The 13,877-nt window shown below is 55.6% G+C and overlaps 1 protein-coding gene across 6 annotated transcripts in view; it reads right to left on the bottom strand.

Annotated features, from left to right (window-relative positions):
• The window catches only part of ATP6V1C2 (ATPase H+ transporting V1 subunit C2), a 52,717-nt gene that overhangs the window by 13,917 nt on the left and 24,923 nt on the right, over window positions 1-13,877 (bottom strand). For 3 of the 6 annotated variants that reach the window (XM_038560771.1, XM_038560773.1, XM_038560774.1), the window contains exons 4-6: window positions 10,859-10,944; window positions 9,898-9,927; window positions 3,338-3,432 (exon numbers count right to left, since the gene is read on the bottom strand). In XM_038560771.1, coding sequence (XP_038416699.1) covers window positions 3,338-3,432; window positions 9,898-9,927; window positions 10,859-10,944 — 211 coding nt within the window. The remainder of the gene's footprint in view (window positions 1-3,337; window positions 3,433-9,897; window positions 9,928-10,858; window positions 10,945-13,877) is intronic. The other 3 variants (XM_038560772.1, XM_038560775.1, XM_038560776.1) reach the window with 2 other exon arrangements.

Here is a 13,877-nt window from a genome sequence, read left to right as displayed (position 1 = left end):
ACGTCTTCCCCCACCCCGCCGTCCCGCGCACGCGGAGCAGGCCAGAGGTCAGATCCCCCCTCTGCACACGCGGGGCCCCCAGACACGCACGGCTGTTCCGGCTCGCTCGGCGGGGCGCATCTGCCACTGCAAGCCCTGCCCTGCTGCCGGGCCGGCCGAGGCCACCGCACCCCGGCTCCTGGGGGACCCACTGTGCCTTGGCCCCGCCGGGGCCCGGTCCCCAGGAAGGGGGAGGTAGGTAGGAAGGCTCCTTGCAGCTGGCACTAAGGAGATCCCCAGTTCTTGAGTTTCTGGGGGGACATCCCAGACCCCCTCCTGCAGCGGGCCCCGGGGGTGGGGGGGCAGGTCATGGAAACGGGACGAGCCCGGGGCCCACAGCCTCACTCTCGTGCTTTCTGGCTGCCGGGCCTCAGCGGCCCCATCGGAGGCCAGTTGGGCTCCAACCGGACTCCCGGTCCCACCCTACCTGCCTGGGAGCTGCTGTCACGTCTGCAGCCTCTGAGCTCCCAAAATCTGCAGCGCAGGCCCCTGAGCAAGAGGAGGCCCACGCCAGACTGAGCTCCTCCCGGGCCGGGTCCCGTCTCTGCGACCCCAGGCCTACGCAGTGCTGGGGACACGCCTTCACCGGAACCAAGCACACCCAGCAGGGCTCCCAGGTGTGTGGCTGGTGCTGCGCGCGCACACACACACACACACACACACACACCCTGCTCAAGGCAGCCAGGCCAGGCCAAAGCCCCGAGAGCCTCAGGGACCTGCCCCGCCGAACCCGAAAAGTTTCAGGCAGTGGAGACACCAGCGCAGCACCCCGAGGGGTCGGCACGGAGCAGAGCCCCCTCAGTGAAGAGCAACCCCTTCGCCGTGTTACACCCGCGGGTCTGGGGCCTCTGAAACTGCGGCATGACCCGGCCTGTGGGGACCGACATGCGCGGCCGGGTCCCCGACCGGGTGGCAGGACACGCTGCCACATGCTGGGCTCAGCGCTGGGAGGGGCTGAAGCCCCCCACCCCCGAGCCTCTTCTTCAAGGGACGTCAGCACCGGGTGTCAGCACCGGGGCCCTGCCAGCCTGGGAGACCTGCCCGGACACCCAGCAAGTGCCGCTGGGTGCCCAACGGCCCAGCAACCTTGGGTCCCAAGCCTCTCCCGGTGAAGGACCTCCCGGGGGAGGAACAGACCTGAGCCAGGGCTGGGGACGTTGCCCACGTGGTCATGCTGCGGGGCCACCGCAGGGAGCCGCGGCTCAGGGCCTCACACTGCAGGGGATGGGAGCTGTGCCACACACATGGACACACGGACACACACAGACACATGGACACACAGGCACACACAGACACGAGGACACACAGACATGGACACATGGACACACAGATGGGCACAAAGACACTTGGACACAGACACACATAGACACTTGGACACACAGACACACAGACACATACACATGAACACATGGACACATGGACACACGGGCACACACACAGACACATGCACAGACACACACGGACACACACACATAGACACATGGACACATGGACACAGACACACAGACACACACAGTCACAGACACAGAGACACACACGCGGCCCGGCCAAGCCCTGCATTCCCGCCCCAGGTCCCGGAGCGAGGCACTTAAGCTCTCAGCCAGCCTCCCATCCGCGGCCAGAGGAAGGGGATCCACGTCACAGGGGTGACACGGGAAGAGCCCAGCCTGTTTCTGGGCACCCGGGCAGTGCACCAGTGCCCTCCTCCCTCTCCTTGCTTTCCTGCCAAAGTCACCCTCCGGTCTCTGGCCTAGCGGGAAGCCAAGGTGTGTCCCCTCCAACTGCTCTGCTCCCCTCTCGGTGGACACCCCGACGTGGTCCAGGGCCCTCATCACCATCCGGCATCCCTAGGGCGGCGAGAACGGGCTGCCCGCCCTGCCCAGCGTGGCAGGGGTGCACAACACCTCCGGGAAGCCCCACCTGGCACCGGTGCTCAGGGAAGCCCCCCCTCAAAGGGCTTTCCGGAATCACTGCCCAATTGTCCCCCAAGGGGCTGGGACCTCTGTGGCGTAAGCAGTGCTGGAGGAGCCGCACCCGGATTCTGGAGCCTTCTGGCCACACCCGAGCTCCCAGAGACACAGGCCGGGCACCAGCGGGCCGTGAGGAGTGCACAGGGCTGCACTCGGGTGGGTCCCCGTGGCCCATCTCCTTCACCTGACCCGCCCAGACACACCTGGGTGGCTCTGTGGTCTGAGGAGACAACAGGAAGGCTTTGTTCCTGGCCTGCCCGAGACTCGGTCTCCCAGGCACCCCGGCCCGGCGGAGACGCGACCTGTCAGGGGCTCAGCGTACGGTGGAGGGAGGGGGCAGGCAGTCCCGACAATCAGCGCTCAGCCTCAGCGAGACAAACAGGAGCAACAGGGCCACCAGACACCCGCAACGTCCCCAGAGACTTGTGCCACGTGCTCTCATTTATGAAGTAAAAACTGGAAGCCACCACTTACCAAGATGGTAGAAGCGTGGGCTGCGGTGCTTATGGGCCTTTTTTGTGTGTTTTTTTTTTTTTAAGATTTATTCATTTATTTTTAGAGGGGAGGTGCAGAGAGAGAGAAACCCAAGCAGATTCCCCACTGAGCACAGAGCCCAACGCGGAGCTCGATGCCACGACCCCAAGATCACGACCTGAGTCGAAATCAAGAGTCGGAGGCTCCACCGACCGTGCCACCCAGTTGCCCCTAACTGGCCTCACTATCGTCACAGGCTCCTCAAGGCAGGAGCAGGACCCCTGGCGATGCCTCCCAGGAGTTAGGGCTCCAAAGCCGGACTCTCCACCGAAGCAGATAGTTTCTGGCAAGCAAATGATCACTCTGGGGTGTGGTGGGGGGATTAGGCTCTCACGAGTAGGGCAGGATGAGGCTGAGCTGCTCCACCAGCACCTCTCAAAAGGTAAAGAGCTGGAAGGAACACACTGAGCGGGCACGAGGGTCTGGGCCGGGCACGTCAGGGGAGTGTCTTGGGGATGCCGCCACCTGCCGGACCACAGGGCCAGGAGAGGTGGAAGGAGGACAGGTGCCCGCCTTGAAACCCGAAAGTCTCTGACCTTGCCCAGGGCATGGAAGGCCACACCTCACAAAGGCTCCGGGCCTGGTCAGGGCTGGCAGGAAGCAGATGGGAAGGGGACTCCGCCCAGGGTCACTCAGCAGAGCTAGGACCGCACCCAGCCTCCTGACTCAGGCCTCCCAGAAAGTCCCTCTTGGCACCATCACCAGGGCCCAAACGCCGTGTAGGTCCCGCAGGTGGTCAGATCCCCCTGGTCACACAGGTTTATCTGTCCCCCAGGAGAAGGCCCTCCTCTTACCTTTGCTAGAGTGTCCACCACGCTCACCAGCGGCTGCTTCGCCGGATATTTGGCCATGTCCCATTCAAAGTGGGTCACGAAGGATGTCAAGTCAACTGGAAGAAACACATTTTAATAATGAGTGGGATGCTCCCCATCTCATGAGGCCAAGGTTGCCAAACCCCAAGCCAAGCAACCCCCACTTAAACCAAGGAAGCAATCAGAGAAACAGAAGGACAGATTCAGGGCTCTGGGAAAGCACACACTCCCCTCCCCCCTACCCCCCCACCCCGGGAGCAGAGTACTGAGCCAGCTGGTTGGCCTTGGGTCAGGACCGTCAGCACCCAAAGCCCCTCTGAAAACGCATCACCAGCCACAGGGCCGCTGTAACCAGTGCACACATGAGCCTCAAACTCCCTCAGGTGGTTGCCCCCATCCCCACCCCCAAGATCAGCATTTGGGAGACCCTACTTTCCAGGTGGAAGCAAAGTCAGGAGATATTCTGAGGGCCAGGCTAATTCTCCACCTTGGCCGGTTGTGTTGGCCACATTCCCCTGTTGGGTTACTGTTCTGTTTTGAGGTACCTCAAAGACACGCCAGAGAGCCTCAAGCCAACCCCCAAAGACCAAGAGCCAGTTATGGGTGCCACCTGCCCACAGATGAGCCGTCTTTCCAGCTTCCTCGTCCAAGCCCTGGACAGAGGCAACTTCAACACACACGGTTTGTTTTAAAGAAGGCATTTTAGGCGTGCCTCGGTGGCTCAGTCGGTTGAGCATCCTACCCTTGATTTCTGTGCGGGTCGTGATCTCGAGGTCCTGAGATCCCCCTCATCGGGCTCCCGACTCATGGGGAGTCTGCTTGAGATCCTCTCTCCCTCTGACCCTCCCCCAACTCTCGCATGCACACGTGCATGCTCTGTCAAATAAACACATCTTTTTTTAAAAAAACAAGAAGGCATTTTAAACCTTGGCAAAGGGACACCTGGGTGGCTCAGTGGTTGAGCGTCTGCCTTTGGCTCAGGGTGTGATCCCAGGGGTCCTGGGATCGAGTCCCGCATTGGGATCCCCGCAGGGAGCCTGCTTCTCCCTCTGCCCATGTCTCTGCCCCTCTCTCTGTGTCTCTTATGAATAAAAAATAGATAAATAAATAAACAAACAAACCTTGGCAAAATACTAGAGTCTGTGACTGTGGTTTTTCCCACCTGGTGAGGAGGTGCATTTTTCAATGTATGTCCTTTATATGATAGTCTATAGTGAATAGACCAAATCAGGGGTTTTATTCAACATATTTCCCTTTTCCCCTTCCTTTCTCCAAAACCAAACCGAAACCTGCCATCCTTGGGATGCTTCTGGTTCCCTAACCAGCTGTGGGCAGAGGAAGGAGCTCTGTTGTGGACGTGAGACAAGCCGCGCGAGTGAGTGAACGTGGGCTGATCCAGGAACCCAGCCTCGGGCGCCTTAGTAACAAAGCCCTCTGCACCTGGGTCTCCCCACCTGAGAAATGGGCAGGAAAGGAGGCCACACAGCGCTGAGTGCCCACTCTTCAGATCAGCTCTGTGCACATTTAAGGAGGCGCCCCCACCCCCCGCCGGAGCCAGCTGCTGCTTACACCGCCCCAAGACCAGCCCCCCTCTCCTGGATTCTCATCCCAGGATAGGTGCATGCACCCCCTGCCCAGCACGTCCTTGTGCAGATAAAGGGACTGCTGGCCGCTCACTCAACAGTCAGGCACCTCCACTGACGCCAGCTTGCTACGGTGAGGGGGAGAGGGAGCCCCCACCACCACCGATTTCTCCTGGGGAGACAACCAGGCAAATGGTTGAGCGGCATTTTGCAGGCTGAGCGGCAACAGAAGTGCATCGGGGTGCTATGGGTAGGCGAGCTGGCACCTGACTCCCACGGAGGGCCAGGAGGGCTGCACGCAGGGGCTGGAGGTGATGGGAGGCTGCCATATGGCCACTGGGGGAGGGTGCTGCATGGGGGCCTGGGGTTGCTGGGACAGCCCAATGGAAGGGGAGGGCCAGGGCGGGTCACAGAAGGCCGTGTCTGTGTTTGCTCCTATGATGATAAAGACACGAGGCACCCAGTGTGTACCAGAAATTGGCCACACATTGTTCCAACTCCAACAGCAGGGCTGGGAAGGTAGGTCACTGAGCAGGTTAAGACACCAGGGCACACCAGGGGACACCAGGGGACACCAGGAGCTGTGTGGTCAGCCAAGGACATTCATGCACTGGGGCCACTGGGGACTCTGCAGGAGAGAAGCCAGTGTCGGGGTACGGGGTGCATGTGAGAGAGGAGGAGCAGCTGAGAGGGGCCAAGCTCTGGAAGCACAAAGGGGAGGGCCAGCTCAACAGGACACTGCCCGGGAAGGACGCCCAGGGCACCCTTGGATTTCCAGACTGGGTGAGTGGGGACAGTAAGGGGCCCCTCACTAAGTTGGGCGGCCACAAGGATGGACGGGGCAGAGGGGAGTCAAGTCCCCAGGACGCAGATGGAAATGAAACGGGGCTCAGAGGAGGGAACCAGGCAGCAGGCAGAGGAGGGAGTGCACAGCAGGTGGGAAGTGCCTTCCAGCTGGACGCTGCTGCCACCGCCCAGGACATCAAGGCTGGTGATGGGTGATGGCTGATGGTTCACCTTGGCCAGGACTGGGAGTCATTCCATTTAACTTACCTTTTAACACTATTAAGTATGTTGGCAAATTGAACACCAGTAAAAAATAAATTTATTATTAAAAAAATTATCATTTAACATACACCTAAAAGAATGACTGCTATTCGACAGATCTTAATAATTTAGTTAAATTATGTTTGATACTTCATTTAATAAGAAAACATGCTAAAATTAAAAAAAAAAAAAAAGTACTATCATCGTCTCCATCTCAGAGGCGAGGGCACCGGCACAAGGCAGGCCCCTCACCAACATCCACTATGAGACGAGACAGTGACCGGGGAGGAGGCAGCACCCCCGCCCCTTCCCTGCTCGTCCCAGTCAGGTCACGCTACCCTGCGGGGTGCACGGTGGCCCATCTCTAGGCAAGAACCCGGTGCTCAGACCCCTGGGTCCCTCACACCTAGGAGATGGTCTCCAGGCTCCCGGTGCTCGAATCCACAAGAGGCTCCAGGGGGAGAGGTGCCCTGATCGGCTGGGATGTGGGGCCCCATCAGGAGAGACAAGGGGGCTCCCACCAAGCAAGGCCCGTGTGAGGACCCAGTGACGGCACCAACCTGCTGGCCCCGGACCCTGGGCTTCCAGCCTCCAGGACGGCGAGGGATAGAGGTCTGTTGCATAAACTCCCGGCTGCCGTATTCTGTTAGGACACCCCGAGCCGATACAGACCGGGGTACAAATTTGCTATGAATATGGTTTTGTACTGCCGCACCCTGCAGGGGAAGACGCTGCAGAAGCGTGCAGGCCAGGGGGGAACAGCACGTATGTCTGGATGATGGAGGGTGGGGGTGGACGGGGGGTGAGGGCAGAGGCAGGACCCGAAGGTCGAGAAGGCAACTGTGGCACTGATCCCAGCCACCAATCCCCGCTGCAGGCCGGGCACGCTGGCCACAGGCTGTCAGGCTGGAGCCCTCGCCTGTCCCAGTGGCCCGCCCCAGGCGGGGATGCTGGGCAGACCTGTGCGTTGGGATCTGCGCCCCTTCTCGCGACCACTCTGCCACTTCCAGGCCCCTGGGGACACTCCAGACCCCGGGCACAGATGCCTGGACCCCCTACTCTCTCTCACTGCTGCTTTTGTCTTTTAACAGCAGGACAAGGGCCACTCCTGAAAGCCTGCCGACCGTCCATCCACCTGCTGCCTGGGACACTCGCCTATTCGGTTCCACTCTTGATGCTGCCTGGACACCCCCACCTCCCGCCCCAATTCCTCGCACTTTCAGGCTCCTGGAGGCCAGATGACTACTTCTGTGTCCCCAGAGCCAGTCACAGCACCCAACACAGAGCAAGCCTTCCATTTAAGAATCTCCCTAACAACTCTGGTGATTGTACTAACTTGCAGTACGTGGGTTGCTGAGAAGAGACACATTATGGACCAAACCAAACGTGTCTCCACGCATTGTCATAAATTCTAAGGTCTTTATGGCATTCAGATCAGAGAGAATGAACTGTTCCCTTTCCGCCAGAAGAGCTCCTGTAGGAGCCAGGCTCTGCCCATCTCCTTGGGTGGCTCCCCAGCACTCAGTCTCAATTGGCATCACAGCCCATATGGCACCGTGGGGCCGTCCCCCTGGCCAGGAGCTCCTGGAGAGCAATCTGCATGCCCAGCACCCAGCACAGTGCTTGGGACTTGAGAGCCATGTGGGGGGGTGGGGGGGGGGTCCATGAATGAGGGGGCGAGAGGATGTCAGATAAATCTGAGACCGTGCAGACCTCCCTGCAACAGCCTCTTGGGATCTCTGGTGTGTGACCCTGACCCCCTGACCCCCTCTCCTCCTTCACCTCCCCTCGTGTGTCCAGAGCACCAGTTCCAGCTCCAGACCCTGACCCTTGCCCTAGGTCTAGCATCCAAGGGCAGCACCGCCCTGTCCGTGCCCATCACCTTCGGTGACAACATGGCCTGAGGATGGTCCCCTGACTTAGAAAGCAGCAGTCCCCTTGGGCCTTCCTGCCCTGCAGCTTTCTCTCCGCTGGCCCAGGAAAGAACAGGCCCCCACTCCCTTCCCTGGCTGAAGTTGGAGAAGCCTGGCCCCCAAGGGAGCAACTGACGGCTTGGGCTGATGGCCCATGAGGTCAGACCATGACCTGGGCAGGCTCGCTCAGAATCAAAACATGCCGTTCACAGGCGGCTGCTCTTGCACACTAGTGACCTCATCTTAGAACCAAAACAAGGCCTTCCTGGCAGGCAGCAGGATGAGGGACCCGTGACCACACGGGCTGCGGCCTCTCTCCCGGTCAGGCCGGCCAATCTCCGGGTGTTCGTGACATCTGGGCATGAGCTGGGGCCTGCGCCAGACAGCCATGCGTCTGCCCCGCTACTGCTACAACCCAAAGCACCTGTCTCCTTCCTTCCAGACTCAAAGCTCGGCTGGGGCCAAAGAGCAAGCAAAAACAAAAGGTGCCCGTGCAAGGCTAAGAGCCCTTTGTAAAGGGATTATGTCCACTGACAGGTGAGAAAACCAGGACCCAGAGAGATGACCTGTGAAGGTCCGGGGCCAGGTGTGGCTGCTCCAAGGCTGCTGCTGCTGCTGGCTGGCTGTCCCTGCAACAGTGCCCTGGGGGACAGAGGCGAAATCCTGCCCACTGAGGGTAGCACTGACATCTCCAGTTAATTCTGTCAACCGCTATGCTACGCATGGGTGCTCTGCAGAAGAAGAAAAGGGTTTCCCCATCCAAATGGAATCAGAAAAGCCTGAGCAAAGTCAGCCTGAACAGGTCTCTTGACTGCAGTACTTTTCAGAGCCTTTATTGTGCTAATACACGTTGTGAAGGTCAAGAGTCACTGGCCAAGAGCAAGAGCCCTGCATTTGAGCCCCTGACCTCTATTTGCACAGAGCTGGTTACAGAAGGAGCCTGGAAGCTCTAGTCTGGGAAATCATGGGGACCCGATTCACAGCGGGCCCGGGGATAATGAAGCCTATGACATGAACAAATGAAGCTGAATCTCCTCCTTCCGAGATGAGAAGCAGCCAGCCTTTCAATAGCTGCCATTGCACCGGGGATGGAGATGGTGGAATGAGAATATCTAGTTTTAAGGAACATGAATTTTGGGTAGAAGCAAGCATCTTGAGCGCTATTGCAGAGTGAGCTTGAATCCCTGTGTCTTAAAGACCAGGTTTTTATGTAGAAAAGCGGCTCTCTCCCTTAAGCCAGCTCTTTGGTCTAGGACCCCCCAAGTTACCTGGCTTGGAAGTAAGATCAGTTGATCAATTTAAAAAGTAATTTTTTATTAGCACCAGCAAGAAATTTCAGTTATCGCAGACAGACTGCCTTCGGAAAGGTATTCTGATTAAATTCCAATCCGTAAAGATCGGGCGTTTGTCCTAAAAGGATTTGCTGGCTTTCATCGTTCTTCCTAAAAGGATTTGCCGCTGCTCATCCCACCGGTTTGAGCAAGGCTGGAGAAAACCCAAAGCAAATGTTTCCTTCTGAAACGCTGAAGCCAGGAAAGGCCTGTTCAGGCATGGGGATGCCCCCCATCCCCCCAGACTCCGAGACTCACGAGAAGAAGGGCCCTTGCATGAGTGAACCCCATCAGGACCACACAAAGGTAAGCCTGACATGTGAACTGCAGGGTCCACAAAACAGCCAGAGTCTAAGAGCGGGCAGGACAGTGGGCACAGAGGACAGTCATCAAAGCAAGGAGCAGGCCACAAGCCACAAGATGTAAGAGTCCACCTTGAACTTCAGAGCCAGAGCATTACCCCATTCCAGGAGGCATGCAGTGCTGGGGCAAGCAGGGCAGACACGAGAAAGAGGGAAAAGGAATAAAACAGGTGATAGGTTGTTAACTGGAGAAATCCACCGTGACCCGATCACCACACCCCTACGGCCAGGCTGAGAGAGTCCACCTTCCCAGGGACATGCAGGCATCACACCAAGCACACTCACGGCAAACAACACATAACCTACTCTTTAAATATTTCATTTTTTCCTTCAAACCTGCAATGTAATAAGGGGGAGTTATTATATTGCATGAACACACGAGGCCAAGTTCAGATTCGGGAGCACAAGCATTTCCATTTGTCAATTGAAACAAGCAAATAAAAAGGCCTTTTATGGTTCTCAAGAGGGAAGAACTATGCATTGCTACGTAACAAATGACAAAAGTGTTAAATACAGAACACACACTCTTATTTTCAGTATTCGTACGTGCATTGATAGAGTTACAGGTTTAGGCACGCCTGGGTGGCTCAGTGGTTGACCCTCTGCCTTCAGCTCAGGTCATGATTCCGGGGTCCTGGGATCGAGTCCCGCATCGGGCTCCCTGCTGGGAGCCTGCTTCTCCCTTTGCCTGTGTCTCTGCCTCTCTCTGTGTGTCTCTCATGAATAAATAAATAAAATCTTAAAAAAAAATAAATGACATTCAAAATGTGAACACACAGCACAGAGCATTTTCGGTCTAACTCTGTGTATTTGCTGGCCACAACTTAAGACTTCAGTCTGCGGCTTTCCTTAGGCCCTGAAGGCATTTTCCAGCCTTATCTGGGGAGAGGGATAAATGGGTTGGGCAGGGTGGTGGGGTGGAGGAGAAGGTGGAACTTTCCATGCAGGACAGAGCAGAAGCTGATAGAGAAGGCAGGTAAGTCAAACCGTTAGACCCCACCAACCCCATTGTCCCCTGAGGTTTCTATAGGGTAAAAACGGCAGGTGCTCTAGAAATGCCACAGCAGGACTAGTAACAGGCCCAGGGGCATGTCTTCAAACCAGCGGTGCTGCTGAGCTCAAAACGAGGTTACAGCTGTGCCGGACGTGTCAATTTTGACACTCCTTGGGCCATATTGCTGCAGCCACGACAGGTGGCACAGCCAGGGGCACCGATGGGCTGGAAGCGGCTGAGAGAGCCCTGGGTATAAAGACGCCAATGACCTACCTCCGTTGGCCAGGAGGTTCTCCGGAACCTTCCCTTTAGCATCTTCCATAACTTCCACCACGCTCTGGGCCATCCTCTTTATGAGGCTTTGGGAAAAGAACACAAGGCCGTTAGACTAGGAAGGTGCCTTCCTAATCCTCCTCTTCCACGGGCGGGTGGGTGGGGAAAGGAATGGGAGCCGCCCTCTGGGGGATCTTTGGCAAGAGGCAGGCAGAGACTTCAAATGTGAATAGCCTCTGAACCAGTATTTCCACTTCTGAGAACCTATCTTAAGGAAATAGGACGAACAGAAAAAGCTTTCTGAATAAAAAGATGTTCTGCGCTGCAGCAGACTGGAAGCCACTGGAAGGTTCGACAATAGGGGATTGTTTGAGTAAACGGCATAGCCCACTGAGGGACCATTACGCAGGCATTGGGAACGAGGTCTACAAAGAATGTCTAATACTGTGGGACAAGGCATGCATTATAATGTTCCATGGAAAAAACCCAAGATACAGACTTATACAGACAGCACGGCTGTGACTACGTGAAAGGGCTCTTCCTACTTTACGGATTCTCGATTATCATCCATAATGGTAATTCAATACTGAATTAATCCGGACTATAATAATTCAGTATTGCTTTTATAATTAGAAAATCAAAACCTTTTAAGTCTCCAGAAAGGCTCCTGGAGGCTTCAGAAAGTATGAGAAAGGATGGTGAGCTAGCAGGGCAGAGGGTCGTCCAATCACTAGGCTGTACGCCTGAAACTCATGTAGCGCTGAAGATCCAAAACGTCATAAAACAAACAAGAGTTCTCCACCCCTCAAACCAATAACAAAGTATGAGAAAAGAAATTGAAGTATAGGATTTCAAGGCAGAAGGACTCAAATTCACACGGCTCTGCCAATTACAAATGTATCGCTTCTTTGTTTGGTTTTTAATTTTTATTTTAAGTAGGCCCCACTCCCAGTGTGGGGCTCAGAGATCAAGAGTCCATGCTCCACCCATGGAGCCAGCAGGGTGCTCCTTGCAATTTTTTTTCTTTTTTCTCCGGGAGCCTGCTTCTCCTGCTGCCCCCTCTCTCTCTGTCTCTCTCATGAATAAATACAAAATTAAAAAATAAATAAATAAATAAAGACATGAGACTCCCGATGTGGGACTTGATCCCGGAACCCTGGGATCATGCCATAAATAAAATCTTTTTAAAAAATGAAGTAATATCTGCACCCAAGGTGCTCAAACTCACAACCCCAAGATCAAGAATTATACATGTTTCTGACGGAGCCAGCCAGGTCCCCCAAATGTATGCTTTGGGCCAGATTTTTTTAATTTCTTTGTACCTCAGTGCTCTTATCTATAAGATGCAGATCACACCCATTTTGCAGGATTATTATATTAATATAACTCATTAGACACCGAGGATCTGGGAGCAGAGTGTCTGCTCCTGGAGGCTGAGCACTGGGAAGTCCGGCTGGAAAACATGCCAGACTAGGACCGAAGTCTAAAAGCTCTGAAGATCCCAATCTCTGCCTCAGGCCTCCTCTCCAGCTGCTCTGGGCTCCCAGGAGGGAGGCAGCCTTGGCAGGGAGCCTGGATCGGGTCACTCAATTCCAGAGGGGGAACATGCTCTTCTGCTGTTGTGGCATTGGCCATCCTGGCCACGCAGGGCAGGAGGCTGGGGGGGCTGAGGACCAACGCAGGAAACTGAGGCAGAAGGGCGCCACTGAAAGGTCCCAGGTATAAGGGAGGGAGGGACAGGGAGGAAGGGAGGAACAATCAGGGGAGGGGAGGAGGGGAAAGGGAGAGGAACGAACCTGTTTTCCCATCAAAGTGATATGTATTCATGGTCAAAATTTGAAAAATATCCCAAAAAATGAACCATCACACTGCTCTGCCCAAGAGAAAACACACACTCTGCATTCCGGCACACTTCCAGCACCTTCCACGTCCACGGCTTATGTGAGCTGAGGTTTTCTTTTGATAACACCTGCCACTTGGCGGAGACTACCAGGTACCAAATATTCTGTAATCATTACCTCATTGAATCCTCACAAGCAGGGGCGCCTGGGTGGGTCAGTCGGTGAAGCGTCTGCCTTCGGCTCCGGTGGTGACCCCGGGGTCCTGGGATCGAGTCCCATGTCTGACTCCCCACTAAGTGGGGAGTCTGCTTCTCCTTCTCCCTCTGTCCCTCCCCCCAACTTATTCTCTCTCTCTCTCTCTCTCAAATAAATAAATAAAATCTTTTTTAAAAGATCCTCACCAACATTCTTGAAGGCGAGTATTATCCCATTTTACAGATGAAGGCCAGAGAAGTAAGCTGACCCCATCCACCTGGTCCATCTGAGGATCCTGAGGGTCTCAGCCACTGGGCCACGCTGCTGTCTACACTGAGACCCATCCTGGACTTAACACCTCCATAAATGTGTCAGCATTTCTTAGAATAGCAGTTCTCCACCTTACTAATTATAACTAATTATAATGACTCTACGAATTAATTACCCCACTAATCTCAGTCTGTTTTCTCAGCTATAAAATGGAGATGGGATTGCCCATCTCACGGGGTTATTTGTAGTGTGCTGTAATGCCTGTGCGGTTCCAGGTGTGGGGGGTTCGAGGCAAACCTCAGAGGTGCTCTAGGCAGCCCAATGGACCACATCGGGCTCTCCGCCCCCTGCTCAGGGAGACATGTGGCAGGAGACTGGGGCCAGTGGGGGACGGTGAGTCTGGTTCCCTCAGTTCCAGGAACCTCTCTCCTCTCTTCCCCTCCAGCCTGGGGGTTTGACCACGGCTCCCCACCTGCCTGGGTTTGTACACCATCCCTCGTGGGCCACCTACAGCCCACACGCAACACTTCACCCGTTCATAAACAGACACTCTTCAAATCCTCCTCATCTGGATAAAGAAGCTGTGGTCTATATACACAGTGGAATATCACTCAACCATTACAAACCATGAATACCCACCCTTAGCTTCGACGTGGATGGTACCGGAGGGTATGATGCTGAGTGAAGTAGGTCAATCGGAGAAGGACAAACAT

This window comes from Canis lupus, chromosome 17, assembly GCF_011100685.1.
Source record: "Canis lupus familiaris isolate Mischka breed German Shepherd chromosome 17, alternate assembly UU_Cfam_GSD_1.0, whole genome shotgun sequence".
NCBI classification, from domain to species: Eukaryota; Metazoa; Chordata; class Mammalia; order Carnivora; family Canidae; genus Canis; species Canis lupus.
The sequence above is the reverse complement of the archived record's forward strand: the minus strand, read 5'-3'. Positions and strand labels throughout refer to the sequence as shown.